The sequence below is a fragment of the Phocoena sinus genome, chromosome 1 (genome assembly GCF_008692025.1).
Source record: "Phocoena sinus isolate mPhoSin1 chromosome 1, mPhoSin1.pri, whole genome shotgun sequence".
NCBI lineage: Eukaryota > Metazoa > Chordata > Mammalia > Artiodactyla > Phocoenidae > Phocoena > Phocoena sinus.
In genome coordinates, this window is record NC_045763.1 from 82,129,415 (window position 1) to 82,144,375 (window position 14,961).

Below are 14,961 nucleotides of genomic sequence, written 5' to 3' on the forward strand. Positions count from 1 at the left end.
TGCTATTCTAACATCAGACAAATGAAGGCTGCTCGTTTACTTTTAAATATTCATTAGTTCCTTTAGTTATAAACTGAATAAATATGATTTGGGGGAGAAGGTATCATGAGTCAAAGGGATTAAGTACTGAAGTTTTGCCCCTGGAAACCTATAAGAAATTTTATCATGGTATCAAGGCTTGTAGGTTTCCTAAGTACCTAAAGTATGTGTGGGTACTCAGAAATACTTGCCAGTTGAAAGAAGCAACAGAAACCCTCTGAATCATTGGATGCCATCTCCAATCTTATGGTCATTTGTAGGCATTTTCAATATGATAAGCATCAATTAGTTGCCCTCCCCCTAAATTTTTATTATTCGTATTTGTTGTGAAGAGTTGTAACTTTTACAGCCTTTGAAGCAGTTTCCTGGGCTTTGTTGCATACGACTGAGAATATGAGGGGAGTTTGATTGAAACATCTCCAAATTTACTTCGTGTTATTCCCCACAAATCAAATCAAGTTACAGGGCTTTCAACTTTTGACCTATGTCCTTTTTATAATCTATAAACAGTATCTATTATGTAGGGTATAAAGTTAGAATTAAAATAATTAAGATTATTCTTTTTTCTAAACTATATATTATCAAAAAATTATTGTGTATTATGCCTTGGTTTTTAAATTGAAGAATTGACAGTGCATCTATTTTTACTTTAGGCACATACTCAATATGGCTGATATGTATGGACTAGAAGGATTAAAAGAAGTAGCCATCTATATTTTAAGAAGAGATTACTGTAATTTCTTTCAGAAGGTAATTACTGAGTCTTAGAAATCTTTTATCTAGTGCTTAAAGTCAACCATTATTACCTACTAGCTTTGCTGTACGCGGGCCTCTCACTGTTACGGCCTCTCCCGTTGCGGAGGACAGGCTCTGGACGCGCAGGCTCAGCGGCCATGGCTCACGGGCCCAGCCGCTCCGCGGCACGTGGGATCTTCCCGGACCGGGGCACGAACCGTGTCCCTTGCATCGGCAGGTGGACTCTCAACCACTGCGCCACCAGGGAAGCCCCCTACTAGCTTCTTAACTCTGTTAGCATTGTCATTTTAACTAATGAGAACCCTAACTGAGAAATAACTCCTAGGATGTGCTTGCAGAAAACAGAAATTAATTCAGATCATTTTAAGTAAGATAAAGTTGAGGTGGGGGTTTACTGAAATGATATGGAAATATTCTATATAATTCAAAGGTGGAGTGTATGGTTGGGACTCACAGTTAGGGTTTGGAACTAAGAGAAAGGAATTTGGGAACTACTTTCTCCGTTTATCAAAGGTCTACACAGTGCTTCATTGGTTCTTTTCCCTGAAAGGACATTCCTCCTTCCTACCACTTCTCTTTATAGCATGTACTTGGGGTATGATATAGTTCTCTTCTACTTCTCTCCCCCAGGTGCTATATGAATACTGACTTTTTAATTTTAGTTTATGCAAATGTAAATTTATTGTCTAAAGAGAGATGCTATACTATGCATTTCAAAGCCATTTTGTACATTATTCTTAGATTCACCATTGTTCTAATTTTCTCTGCTATCTTTTATTTTCTTATTTATGCTTTTCTACATTTTCTAAATTTTCTACCATGGTCATGTATTACTTTTATAATCAACAAAAAACAAATCTTAAAAGAATTTTTTTTTTTTTTTTTTTTTTTTTTTTTTTTTTTTGCTGTACGCGGGCCTCTCACTGTTGTGGCTTCTCCCGTTGCGGAGCACAGACTCCAGACGTGCAGGCTCAGCGGCCATGGCTCACGGGCCTAGCTGCTCCGCGGCATGTGGGATCTTCCCACACCGGCCCCTGCATCGGCAGGCAGACTCTAAACCACTGCGCCACCAGGGAAGCCCTTAAAAGAATTTTTTACATCAATAGTTCCCTCTTATTGGCTACTTGAGCCAACAATATGCATTGTAATTATGTAATTTTAATAATTTTAATCACATTTAAATTTAGATTTTTGTGTTGGAATGGACTTTTCCTATCTGTCTATAAGTTGTAGCTGAGGAATCACCCCATGTGCTAAAACAGAGTCATGAACTGGGTCTACCACCCCTACCAACCCTTCAAGGTTCACTGAGAAACAGTTAAACTCCTTAACTACCTTTAATCAACCATTCATTCCAGCCTCTATAAGTAAGGGAGCTAGAAGAAGGAGCACAGTCTGTGGTGTCCTCAGCATTGCAGAAAGTGAAGAATCCTGGTGAAAGACTTTTCCTTCTCTTTCATCTTCCCCCATCTTCCCAGCCAAGAGAAAGTTAAGAGCCTATTCCAAATAAAGATTAAAGATAGGGGTATCTGCAGTGAGGAGATAATGTCTTCTCAGACCCGAGATGGACATCTATCATATCTGTATAACCAATCCACTCTGGAACTTCCATCAAAGAAGAAAAGAAAGTACTAAGAGATTTCTTGGAAGAGCCTGGAATATGTCTCAGGAACCAGGGAGAATATACTTGAATATGGAGATTTCTTAAGGGAGGAGGAGGCTTGCTAGAGAAGCCAGTACTAGCCTGGTGACTAGAGGCAATAGTTATTGTCATAGATAGAAAAAAATAATGGAGAGTCCATTCCACACCCCAATTATGCATGGTATGCAGGGAAGGAAAGGGACCTTAGTGGTTCAATGAAGATTAGAAGAGACTGATACAGGGTCAAATGACAGTGTCCCATGTAAGGAGGCATCAAACATCATGAACCCTAGAAGAACCTTTACCACTGAGAGGTTAGGGTGAAATTCAGTCTGTCTCTTAACAAGCCACCACATTAGCAAAGGCCACCAACATTTGGATTAGAGTAGTCAAGGACATCTTCCTATTACCATGTTGGTCACTGGTTAGTTACATAAGGTGACCATAGCCATCCATAACCCTCTTCCACAGGAGTTAGACCCACAAAATGGAGGAGCAAGAGACCATGTTCTACTCTCCATTCCAGATCTCCCCAACTAAAAGTGTAGTCAGTGATGGGGAGTGAAAGATTTAAATCAAGTATGAGATAGGTGTTTAAATAGTACTATACCAAATTTCAATACCAAAAGTAACCAGAAGGTACTGGAATTTGCCTATGATCATTAAAGTATGGGAAAAGAGGGAATTTGACACAGCATGGTTGATAGCACGAATTGGGGAAAGAAAGTTTTGTTAGTATCTCCTTTAAACTGAGACTCGTCAATAAACCAATTGCATGAAACATTTAAAAAATAATCTCTTTTATGTATTGTCTTTGGACCATTGCCTCTACTTTTTAGTATGTTCATGAGTATACACAGGTTACATGCAGCTTCTTATATTTTACTTTCAATACTTCACTTAATGTTAAAAATACAAAAGGCATATTTGTTGTCATTTAAACAACAGAAGATGAAATGCTTTTAAATTATCAATATGGCATTTTGTTGAAAATTATTTTACTTTATTTTAATGAAGTCTGTACTACTGTGCTAACAGATATTTGAGAGCAGTTTTTGTTTTTATTGACCTGATCTTTAAATTGTTTGCTTTACATATTTTAACAATATATATTTTGATAAATATATATTTGAATGTATAATTTTTAACTTCTAGATCTCAATTATGCAGTTTCTTGGCAGTGACTTAAATATAGTAAATCTATAATAGCACATGCCACAGTAATATATGATGTGATATAATATGGTGGTTAACGGGCCCCAGAACTCTTGGCAAGCTAGCTTCAGTCATTTCATTAACTTTACAATCTTGTCTCTTTTAAAAGTAAATTTTAGAACTTCATTTATAGGATTATAGTGGGTTTTACATTATGTTTTTTGCCACTGATTTAAAAATATATCTTAGGTTATAATTTAAATATATGTCATCCCAGATTTTACAAGCAGGTTTTGAAGATGACTAAAGATCAAGTCATCCTATTACAAAAACACTTAGGAAATCAGCATTTCCATATAAATAAAATTCTTAGAAAGCTAGTTATCCCTTTAAGCCAGGGGTCAGTAAACTTTTTCTATAAAAGGCTAGATAGTTAATGTTCTAGGCTTTGTGGGCCATACAGTCTCCATCACAACTACTCAGCTTTGCTGTTATAGACCAAAAACAGCTATGGACAATATGTAAATGGAACAGCATGGCAGTGTTCCAATAAAACTTTATTCACAAAAACAGTGGTGGACTAGGTTTGGCCCACAAGCTGGTTTGCTAGCCTTTGACTTTAAGCAGCAAATTATTTTGCATTTTAATATTTTGTATGGAAATTATTCTTAAGTTATACATCAAGTAGTGGATTTTGTGTTGTGGAGGGCTGGTTATTCCTAAATAAAATTAGATTGCTAGACTTCTTAACTCTTGTGCTTACTTTTATAATTTTTTATGCTTCTGGATGCTTTTAGGTTGTCAATTATGTCTATACCAGTAGTCTCTTCCCTCATACTACTTTTATCTTACCTGAAGTGGGTCAGAAAACCAAATTATTTAACTTAGTAGAATTATTGTATAATTTATATAGTGATAGCCATTTCTGATTTTAGGACAATTTAGAGTACCTTCAGTTATCTCAAAGGGAATAACTAAATTGTTGATGTGCAAAAACAGGTATTTACAGTTAATTTCCTAAGTAGTATGTAACACCTTTAGGAGAAGGGTATTAGGAAATCAAATTAATAGCAGTTTGTAATTTTAAAAGTTGGGGGACTTCCATGGTGGTGCAGTGGTTAAGAATTCGCCTGCCAATGCAGGGGACATGGGTTCGATCCCTGGTCCAGGAAGATCCCACGTGCCGTGGAGCAACTAAGCCTGTGCACCACAACTACTGAGCCTGTGCTCTAGAGCCTGTGAGCCACAACTACTGAGCCTGCACACCTAGAGCCCGTGCTCCACAACAAGAGAAGCCACCGTAATGAGAAGCCCACGCACCGCAATGAAGAGTAGCCCCCACTTGCCACAACTAGAGAAAGCCCGCGCACAGCAACGAAGACCCAATGCAGCCAAAAATAAATAAATAAATAATGAAATGGAAAAAAAAATCTATAAAAAAAAATTGGAGGGCTTCCCTGGTGGCGCAGTGGTTGAGAGTCCACCTGCCGATGCAGGGGACACGGGTTTGTGCCCCGGTCCGGGAAGATCCCACATGCCGCGGAGTGGCTGGGCCCGTGAGCCATGGCCGCTGAGCCTGCACGTCTGGAACTTGTGCTCCGCAATGGGAGAGGCCACAACAGTGAGAGGCCCGCGTACCCCAAAAAAAAAAAAAAAAAAAAAAAATTGGAAATCACTGACCTTATTTGAAGGACTATGCTGGAGGCATTTCTGAAGAAACTTTTGCTGTTCTCTGAGTGCAAGGTATCTTCAGATACATATTTAGAGACTATATATACATATTGGTTGATTGCTGGTCTTTATTAAGTGCATAAACGCAAATCACAACTAATGAATGTGTACAAAGAGAAGCTGAACTCTATTCGCCCTAATAGGGCAATAGATGTGCTTAGGAACATAGTCTAAAAAACTGAAAATACATGGCACAGGTAATACGTAGCACATATTGAGGCTTAACACCAAGAGCAGTGAGTTCTTCACTACTTCTATCTACGTTTTATTTATTTATTGTTTTAGTTCATTACTTCTGTATATGTGCTTTTAAAAAATATGTTTATATAATCAACGATCTAATTAAATTCTGTCATTTTGTTTGAGGTCAATGTAGGACCTCCCATTGCACATGTACTTAAAGTTATATTTATACTTTAGGAAGCAGATTAGACCATATGGTTGTGTTGCACTGTGATGTGCTAGAAATTATTATACCACTTGTACTCTAGAAAATATTTACACTAAAAGAAATTAGAATATAAACCGTGCATTCTGGCAGCTAAAAGAACTCAAATGCTATCCTATAAAAACTAAAGTTTATCAGTGATACCTGATTTTAAAAGAATAAAAGACTTTTGAGTTACATATATTTATTCTGCAGTTTAGGTACGTAAATCAGATCATTTTTATGAACCAATTACTTTTAGCCTCTGTAAGTTGAAAAAGAATAAATGTAGTGTTTTCTATCAATTTTAGCCTGTTCCCAGAAGGTTGGCATCTATATTAGAATGCCTGATTATTGCTCATTCAGTTGGAGTGGAAAGTCTTTTTGCTGACTGCATGAAGTAAGTGATCTGAAGTAGTGCTGATATTATTAATTTAGGGATTCTGTTCTTCCATTTTCCTAATTTTCTGGGAAATTTTAGACTTGGCCTATTTTCTTGGGCACAATGTAAATAGCTTAATGCTTAACTAGTTACAACAATTGAGGAGAAGTATTGATGTCGATATTACTCAAGATGCTTGGAATCAACATTATTTTAGCTGAACCATGGTTATTTATGTTAAAATCCATGCACATAACCCAGAGTGGATTTGAAATAAATGTTTACAGAAAAGGGAACTTAGTTAAGTCCATTATAGCACTCACAAAATTAACTGTTAGGGTTAGTCAAAACATAATATATATAAAACTTATATTATTGAAAACCAAAATGTTACTGAATATTATAATGAAAAATATTTTCATTTCTTTAACTTGAGTATCTTTGATTTTTAACAGGTGGATTGTAAAGCATTTTGCAAGGTTTTGGTCTGAGAGAAGCTTTGCGAATGTACCTCCTGAGATTCAGAAAAGTTGTCTTAATATGTTGATTCAGTCTTTAGTAAGTATAACCTGAATACTTTGTGTTTGTCATCAAAAAGTTTATTAAATTTTACATAGGTACTTTTGGTGTTTTAAATACAAATGTAGAATTATATTATAAAAGCAAGATGAAAGGACCAATTCCAGATAACCCAGAACCAATTCAGAGAATCTGTCTTTAGGACTCTGTTCCTCTGTACCAAATGCATTAGAATTCAGTCAGAGAACCACAATCACTAGAAAGTATACGTTGGCTTATGAACAAAAGGGGCATGGTGCCAGGGTCGGTTATGCATTGGCTCAGTAGCAGGGACCTCCACTCATTAAGGCGGATTTGGGTGCAACACTGAAACAGTGGCACCATTCTCCAAGAGGACCAGCCATCTACCTGCTGGCAGGTTAATTACATTGCACCACTTCATCATGGAAAAGGCAGTGCTTTGTTCGCAGTGTAATAAACATTTGCTCTGGATATGGATTTGCCTTCCTTACTTCCAGTGTTTCTAGTAAAACCACTATCCGTGGACTTACTGCCTTTTTCACCACCATAGTATTCCACCCAGCATCACTTCTGACTAAAGAACTCACTTTATAGCAAATGAAGTATGGCAGTTGGGCCCATGCTTACTGATTTCACCTGTCCTACTGTGCTCCCTATCATCCTGAAGCAGCTGGCTTGATAGACTGGAGGAAGGGCCTTTTGAAGACTTGGTTGCGGTGCAGCCACGTGGCAGTGACTTGTGGGATTGGGGCAGTGTCCTCCGGGAGGCTGTATATGCTCTAAATCAGCTTTTGATTTGTGGTGCTATTTCTTAACATAACTAGGATTCATGGGTACAGAAATCAAGGTGTGGAAATGAGAGTGGCTCCATGTATAATTACTCCGATCCACTAGCAAAATTTTTGCTTCTTGTCCCTATAACTTTAGGATCTGCTGATCTAGAGGTCTTAGTTCCAAAGAGAAGAATGTTTTCACCTATGGACACAATGATTCCATTGAACTGGAAGTTGGGACCACCTCCTTCTGGCCACTTTGTAAATCAACAGGCAGAGAAGAGGAATTATTATTAGATTGAGCCTATTTTTTTTAACATCTTTATTGGAGTATAATTGCTTTACAATGCTATGTTAGTTTCTGCTGTACAACAAAGTGAATCAGCTATATGTATATATATAATCCCCATATCTCCTCCCTTTTACGTCTCCCTCCCACCCTCCCTATCCCACCCCTCTACGAGTTCACAAAGCACCAAGCTGATCTCCCTGTGCTATGCAGCTGCTTCCCACTAACTATAAGGAGAAATTGGGTTGGTGCTATATAATGTGGGGAAGGAGTAGTATATCTGAAATGCAGTACTCCCATGTCCTATGGTTAAAATCAGTGGAAAAACTCAATTTAAGCAGCACTGATACTGGCCCAGATTCTTCAGGAATGAAAGTTTGGGCCACCTTACCAGATAAAGAACTATAAACAGCAGAGGTACTTGCTGAGGACAAAGGGAACATGGAATGGTTGCAGGAAAAGGTAGTTATAAATACTAGGTATGACCACGTGACCAGTTATAGAAATTAGCACTGTAGTAGTTATGAGGTAAACATATTCATTTCCCCTTTTTATATGAATGTTTATGTGTATATTAACCAATTATTTTTTTTCCCCACTGTCTCATTCCCCTACCATTTAGTATAAGACACGTTAACTATACCCTCTGTATTTAAGTTACAGGATGCCAAGGGGTAGTTTGAATCAGTTTGAAGAGAGACTTTGTATCCTATTTTAGGGAGAGGGTTAGCATGTTTGTTTTATAGGGGATGGTTGTATATGTTAGGCATTAGCATGACTTTACTTTGTCTCCATAGGAATTAACTATGATTTAAAGAAATGTGTATGCATGCCAAGTTGACAAGGGTTGGACTGTAGTGTCTCTGCAATGTGTTAGCTTGATTAGGATGAACTATGCTTCCCAGAATTTCCTTCTTTGCACTGCTTCACCTTGCCCTGTATCCTCTTTGGTTTCTCTTACCCCTGGGCCAGGGATGTGTTTAGCTCCATGATGGTGAGTGCTAGCATCTCCTGAAGGGCACTCATTTCATCCATGTTGGAGGCAGTGAGACCTAAAATGAGCCCATCCTTGTGGGTTATAGCTTGTGCTCTTGGGTGTCAGCTTGTCCTTACCCCTCACACTTTACATCTATCATCCTCTCTCAACTGCTTTCCCTGTGGACTTCATACTACAATACATCATCACATACAAAGAGTGCTTAACCAGCTCCCATAATTGCATAAGGTGAAATCCCTTTAACAGACTCCTTTACGTATATAAATACCTCCTAGCGGTCCCGTTTCTCTGATTGAACCATGAATAGTATTTTAGACTGGGTTTCATAGAAAATAATATCTAAATCTAACTGGGAAAATAAGTTTAGGCCATCAGCTGGTGATATACCACTGCAAAAAATAAATCTAAATCTGTGTTTATGCTAATGAAGGACTTCGTTGGTTTGTTGCTTACTATTTTGCATTCGTTTCTTTGGTCATTGAATGGTTACTCTGTTCATGAGGCAAGCAAATGGCCCAGCTATAATTCAGTTCAATAGAAGTGAATTATTATCTAGTGGATTTTTAAAAGACCTTTATGGTTCAAAATATACTTTTTATATTTTGAAATTACGTATAACATAGGTACTCTTATTTCCACTTTATATATAAGAAAAAAGAATCAGAGAGGTAAATGCTTTATTCAAGTTCACTTTGTCAGTAAATTATAAAACCAGGTCTTAAAAGCAATTGCTGCCATTCTAAAGGTCATATAATAGATGCTCAGCATGGGCAAAGATTATTTTTAGGAAGTATGGGCCTTGACTTCAAGGAACTCGCAAACTGATGGAAGGATCGGCACTTAAACAACTATGCAAAATACAAGTTAGACTATGATGAATACTAGCATTAAGTTCCATGTCAGTCTAATTTACCTTTGCAGCACCAGCCTTAGGGCAGGGCCTAGCAGACATTAGGCACTCAGTATATATTGACAGGTAAATAAAGGAGTGAATAAGTATAATTTATAATTCAGGTTTATACGTGGAATCACAGAAGTTAAAACAATTGATTCTGATTGGAAGGATAAGAGAAGTGATGTGAGATGAACCTGAAAATAGAGGACAATTTCAAAATAAAAAAGTGACTTTTAAATGTGACCAGGGACCTGGAGTCTGGGCAGTGCCAATATTCTCTTGTAACTGGAATAATGAGAGAAGATAAGTTTGGGGAGAGGCTAAGGCCAGATTGGGAGGGATCTTAACTGATTGTCTCAAGAAGTTTGATTTTTTTTTAACAAGTGGTAAGTGAGTATAACTGAGGAATAAGCTCTTCATACTATGCCTCTCCCTCTCCTACAATATTTTATTTTGATTTTATAGCTCTAATCAGTTCCTTGTAAGCTTTGTGAATGCTTGGTTTTTCCTTTCAAGACAGATATAAAGATGAACATCAGAACAACCAAACTTACAAGGCTTTTGGCATTGTGGTGATTATAATGAAAATTCGAAATTTTGTCTTTCTTTGTGGATATTCAAATTTTAGGAAACCTTAATTTAATATATTTTTCATATTTTACTATAGAAATAAAATATATTTTGCTTTATTAATAAAAATAGAATATTAAAAAAATTTTAAATTAAATTATGAAATATGTTATCCAAAACAAATGAAAGAAAGATTGAGCAATCTTCTTAAGTCTTCTTTGGCTCTAATTCAGTTAAACTACATGTTTCATGGCAGGCACTTTACTCTATCAATAATATGCCTAACACTGTCATATAAAAAGGGAGATAAGAAAGTGCTGCACTGGATTATATATGGAGAATTTTTTTTTAAATTTTAATATGAGGGACTTTGAGCTTTTTCTCCTTCTTGCTCACTATGCAGCAGTTCAGTAAGAAGAGGCTACTCCCTCCTACCAAGTACAAACCGTTGCTTTTGGGAGGAAGAGAGAGCAGGGTAGAGGAGTTAGTAGAAGAGAGAAAGTTGTTAGAAAAGTTAGGACTTCTAATTATTGAACTATTTCAAAACAAGATTAAATTTTTCTGTTTCAAAATGTTTTGTTTTGTTTATGGTTTCCTTTGCTGTGCAAAAGTATTTAAGTTTCATTAGGTCCCATTTGTTTATTTTTGTTTTTATTTCTATTTCTCTAGGAGGTGGGTCAAAAAGAACCTTACTGTGATTTATGTCATAGATTGTTCTGCCTATGTTTTCCTCTAAGAGTTTTATAGTGTCTGGCCTTACATTTAGGTCTTTAATCCATTTTGAGTTTATTTTTGTGTATGGTATTAGGGAGTGTTCTAATTTCATCCTTTTATATGTAGCTGTCCAGTTTTCCCAGAACCATTTATTGAAGAGGCTGTCTTTTCTCCATTGTATATCCTTGCCTCCTTTATCAAAGATAAGGTAACCATATGTGTGTGGGTTTATTGCCGGGCTTTCTATCCTGTTCCATTGATTTATATTTCTGTTTTTGTGCCAGTACCATACTGTCTTGATTACTGTAGCTTTGTAGTATAGTCTGAAGTCGGGGAGCCTGCTCCTCCAGCTCCATTTTTCTTTTTCAAGATTGCTTTGGCTATTCGGGGTCTTTTGTGTTTCCATACAAATTGTGAACTTTTTAATTCTAGTTCTGTGAAAAATGCCATTGGTAGCTTGATAGGGATGGCATTGAATCTGTAGATTGCCTTGGGTAGTATAGTCATTTTCACAATGTTGATTCTTCCAATCCAAGAACATGGTATATCTCTCCATCTGTTGGTGTCATCTTTAATTTGTTTCATCAGTGTCTTATAGTTTTCTGCATACAGGTGTTTTTTCTCCTTAGGTAGGTTTATTCCTAGGTATTTTATTCTTTTTGTTGCAGTGGTAAATGGGAGTGTTTCCTTAATTTCTCTTTCAGATTTTTCATCATTAGTGTATAGGAATGCAAGAGATTTCTGTGCATTAATTTTGTATCCTACTACTTTACCAAATTCATTGATTAGCTCTAGTAGTTTTCTGGTAGCATCTTTAGGATTCTCTATGTATAGTATCATGTCATCTGCAAACAGTGACACTTTTACTTCTTTTCCAATTTGGATTCATTTTATTTCTTTTTCTTCTCTGATTGCTGTGGCTAAAACTTCCAAAATACAACCCTCAGAATGGGAGAAAATATTTGCAAATGAAGCAACTGACAAAGGATTAATCTCCAAAAATATACAAGCAGTTCATGCAGCTCAATATCAAAAAAACAAACAACCCAATCTAGAAATGGGCAGAAGACCTAAATAGACATTTCTCTAAATAAGATATACAGATTGCCAACAAACACATGAAAGGATGCTCAACATCACTAATCATTAGAGAAATGCAAATCAAAACTACAATGAGGTATCGCCTCACACGGGTCAGAATGGCCACCGTCAAAAAATCTACAAACAACAAATGCTGAAGAGGGTGTGGAGAAAAGGGAACCCTCCTACACTGTTGGTGGGAATGTAAATTGATACAGCCACTATGGAGAATAGTATGGAGGTTCCTTTAAAAACTAAAAATAGAACTACCATATGACCCAGCAATCCCACTACTGGGCATATACCCTGAGAAAATCATAATTCAGAAAGAGTCATGTACCACAATGTTCACTGCAGCACTATTTACGATAGCCAGGACATGGAAACAACCTAAGTGTCCATCAATAGATGAATGGATAAAGAAGATGTGGCACATATATACAATGGAATATTACTCAGCCATAAAAAGAAATGAAATTGAGTTATTTGTAGCGAGGTGGATGGACCTAGAATCTGTCATACAGAATGAAATAAGTCAGAAAGAGAAAAACAAATACCGTATGCTAACACATATATATGGAATCTAAAAATAAGAAATGGTTCTGAAGAACCTAAGAGCAGGACAGGAATAAAGACTCAGACGTAGAGAATGGACTTAAGGACACGGGGAGGGGGAAGGGTAAGCTGGGACGAAGTGAGAGAGTGGCATGGACATATATACACTACCAAGTGTAAAATTGATAGCTAGTGGGAAGCAGCCGCATAGCACAGGGAGATCAGCTAGGTGCTTTGTGACCACATAGAGGGATGGGATAAGGAAGGTAGGAAGGAGATGCAAGAGGGAGGGGATATGGGGATATAGGTATACGTATAGCTGATTCACTTTGTTATACAGCAGAAACTAACACAATAATGTAAAGCAATTATACTCCAATAAAGATGTTTAAAAAAAAAGTTTTATTTAAGCCTTTTTTTAAAAACAAATTATGAGTAGTTTTTAAATATAGGAAAATTAAAACAAAAATAGGCGTGGGGGATAGTCACTAGGGTAAAACTAAAGTTGTATATATATCATGCTTTTAGTCCTAAGGCCAAAAGATAATTGAAGGCCTATTTAATTAACACAATATCAAAAGAATTAAATAGTATGAGTCATAGTGTTTATTCAGTATATAGTGTTAGGACAACAACAGGAAGCTTGCTGGAAAAAAATTAAGTTGGATCTATACATCACTTCCTGGTATGCCAGTATACATTCCAAATGGATCAAAGATTTACAAGTAGGGCTTCCCTGGTGGGGCAGTGGTTGAGAGTCCGCCTGCCAATGCAGGGGACGCGGGTTCGTGGCCCGGTCCGGGAGGATCCCACGTGCCGTGGAGTGGCTGGGCCCGTGAGCCATGGCCGCTGAGCCTGCGCGTCCGGACCCTGTGCTCCACAGCAGGAGAGGCCACAACAGTGAGAGGCCCGCGTACCGAAAAAAAAAAAAAAAAAAGATTTACAAGTAAAGAAAATGAAACCTAAAACACTACAGTTAAGTCCTGGGAGAATTAGTTCATAACCTGATCAGTGGAGTGGGGATACAAAATTTAGAAGCCATAAAAGAATTTAGTTACATAAAAATGCAAAATTTGTATATAGTAAAAATTACCATAAGCAAAGTCAAAAAACAAATGACAGTTCATATCATACTCTTATTCTAATTTTTCTAATATAGAGAGTTCCTACAAGTTGATTTTTAAAAAATAGCTAAATGTAGGATAAGACTAGATAGTTCACTTAGAAAATACAGATGCCTCTTAATTTGATGAACAAATCTTCAACTTCATTTATTTAAGAGAAATGGACATTAAAATTACCATGTCAGACTGTTTTCTACCTTTTAGTATGGGGGAAAAAAAGGAAATTTGTACTATTTTAACAAGGATGTAGGGAATAAGTACTCCTATTCATTCCTGGGAAGGGTATAAATTAGCACAGCTTTTGCTGTGTTTTTCAAACTTTTTTGATTGACCCAGAGCAAGTTCTTTTTTTTTTTTTTTTTTTTTTTTGCGGTATGCGGGCCTCTCACCGCTGTGGCCTCTCCCGCCGTGGAGCACAGGCTCCGCAGGCGCAGGCCCAGTGGCCGCGGCCCACAGGCCCAGCCGCCCCGGGGCACGAACCCACGTCCCCTGCACCGGCAGGCGGACTCCCAACCACTGCACCACCAGGGAAGCCCACAAGTTCTTTTTATGTTATAACCCAGTTAACTCACACATGTGGAACTGAAACAAGTTTCAAAAAAGAATACTTACCATATTCCATATGATGTTCTGATATTTTCTGTTTTTCTCTTTTCTATCTCTTTCTTTTTTCTTTCTTGTTTTGTCTTCTAATGCTGATTGTAAGCCACTGAATATATTTCTCTAGGTTGCTAGGGGAGAAAACTAGAGTTTGGAATACAGTGCTCCGTTGAATATACGTTGGCAATCTTTTGTATCCTCCTGCTGCCCCACCTCATATCCTCTTGACCCATGTATGTACTCCAACCATTGCTGCAGCATCCAGCTGCACACAGGTGTAATCTGACAGCACTTTCCCTCAGCCACATCACACGTATTTCTCACTTTCTGTCCTGAGGCTTCACTGCTGTTCTACCCAGGGTACCTACAGCTCTTCAAACCTGTAAGTGAAAGGGAATTAATATCCCAGGGGACAAACCTTGACCAATGGGAGATTGGTCAGTGATTAACCAGTGATTAAATGTTTCCCTGATCTATCCCTTGGGTGAATAATTCAAATTGTATTCTCTGTGGCTCTTCAGAGGGCCCCCAACAAGATTGATCCCCAGTTGTTTACAATAGCAAATGCTATATCATTGTTTCTCAAACTTAAATGTATATACACAACACTTCAGGACTGGGTAGTCCCTGGTGGTGGTCCAGTGGTTAGGACTCAGTGCTTCCACTGCAGGGGGCACACGGTTCAATCCCCG

At 37.5% G+C, this 14,961-nt stretch overlaps 1 protein-coding gene across 1 annotated transcript in view; it reads left to right on the forward strand.

Annotated features, from left to right (window-relative positions):
• BTBD8 (BTB domain containing 8) overlaps positions 1 to 14,961 on the forward strand; it is a 92,213-nt gene that overhangs the window by 56,457 nt on the left and 20,795 nt on the right. Inside the window, exons 8-10 of the mRNA XM_032614335.1 lie at positions 693 to 789; positions 6,062 to 6,150; positions 6,588 to 6,690. Coding sequence (XP_032470226.1) covers positions 693 to 789; positions 6,062 to 6,150; positions 6,588 to 6,690 — 289 coding nt within the window. The remainder of the gene's footprint in view (positions 1 to 692; positions 790 to 6,061; positions 6,151 to 6,587; positions 6,691 to 14,961) is intronic.